At 25.7% G+C, this 1,103-nt stretch overlaps 1 protein-coding gene across 1 annotated transcript; it reads left to right on the forward strand.

Moving 5' to 3' along the window:
• Positions 1–287: 287 nt before the first annotated feature.
• Positions 288–691, forward strand: LOC108771204 (cytochrome P450 4p1; the record flags this gene model as incomplete). The annotated part of the gene is made up of 2 exons (XM_018546756.1): positions 288–464; positions 531–691. Coding segments are annotated over 2 exons (338 nt in total), but the record flags the coding sequence as incomplete, so codon positions are not given.
• Between the last annotated feature and the right edge of the window lie 412 nt (positions 692–1,103).

A 1,103-nucleotide genomic window follows, 5' to 3' on the forward strand; every position in this document is an offset into this window, starting at 1 on the left:
GCAAAATTCTTTTTACATAATTAAAATATGCACAAATATGAAGTTTGAAATGATCAATTTACTGTTAGTTCATTAGCTACCACTTGAAGTTAATATTTACTTTTGGTGTCGTTAGTGTGTCCTTTAACACTCTACACTAAAATAGACTTATTTTGAATTTTTAAATTTTTTTCTATATTTTTTCGCTTCCGATGTCAGATTTTAAAACGTACAATAGTGATAAGTGAAAAGAAACCTTGAAAATGATTAAATATATCAATCGATTATATAAAAAAAATATGTTTCAGGAGAATTTGTTTTACCAAAAGGTACAGATGTTATTATATCAATTATACGAATGCACCGGAATGAAAAATATTGGTCGAATCCATTGATGTTTGATCCGGATAGATTTCTATCAGAAAAAACAAATTGTTTACCATATTATTTCATGCCTTTTAGTGATGGATCAAGAAATTGCATAGGTAAGTATGAATAAATTATAAATTATCGTAGTAATATTGATTTACATGTAATTGACAAATTTACAGGTGCAAAATACGCAATGATGTCCATGAAAGTTATTTTAGCAACGTTGATAAGAATGTTTGTATTTAAATTGAATCATAGCATTGAGATAGACAAAATCAAATTAAATTCGGATATAGTATTATCTACAGTTGAACCTTTAAAGATTAAAATTGAAAAACGTAATCTTTTATATTCTAAATAATATATAAATAGATAATATTGTAGTAGTATGGGGGAAAACATTATTCACAGTACTCGTTTATTTCATATACAGCTTTAATAATAAAGACAGAATTTTGATACAAGATATATGTATATAAAATAATACATAAACGAATAATGATTAATGATTTTAAGTATAGTTCAATAATCATAGAGGAAAGTCTCGGATATACTACTTTATTTTTGTATAATATTATAATAATATTTGTATAATACACTGGCCAACAAAATTAACGCAACACCTGTTCCACTCTGCAAAAATAGGTAAATTTCAAGACTGAACAAGTTCGTCAAAAATCGTTGTATCGTAATTTTTAAAAAAGCATTTCACAGCTTGAAACATCTACTTTTCAGATCGCTGCTTGAAAAAA

This window comes from Cyphomyrmex costatus, unplaced genomic scaffold, assembly GCF_001594065.2.
Source record: "Cyphomyrmex costatus isolate MS0001 unplaced genomic scaffold, Ccosl1.0 scaffold5841, whole genome shotgun sequence".
NCBI lineage: Eukaryota > Metazoa > Arthropoda > Insecta > Hymenoptera > Formicidae > Cyphomyrmex > Cyphomyrmex costatus.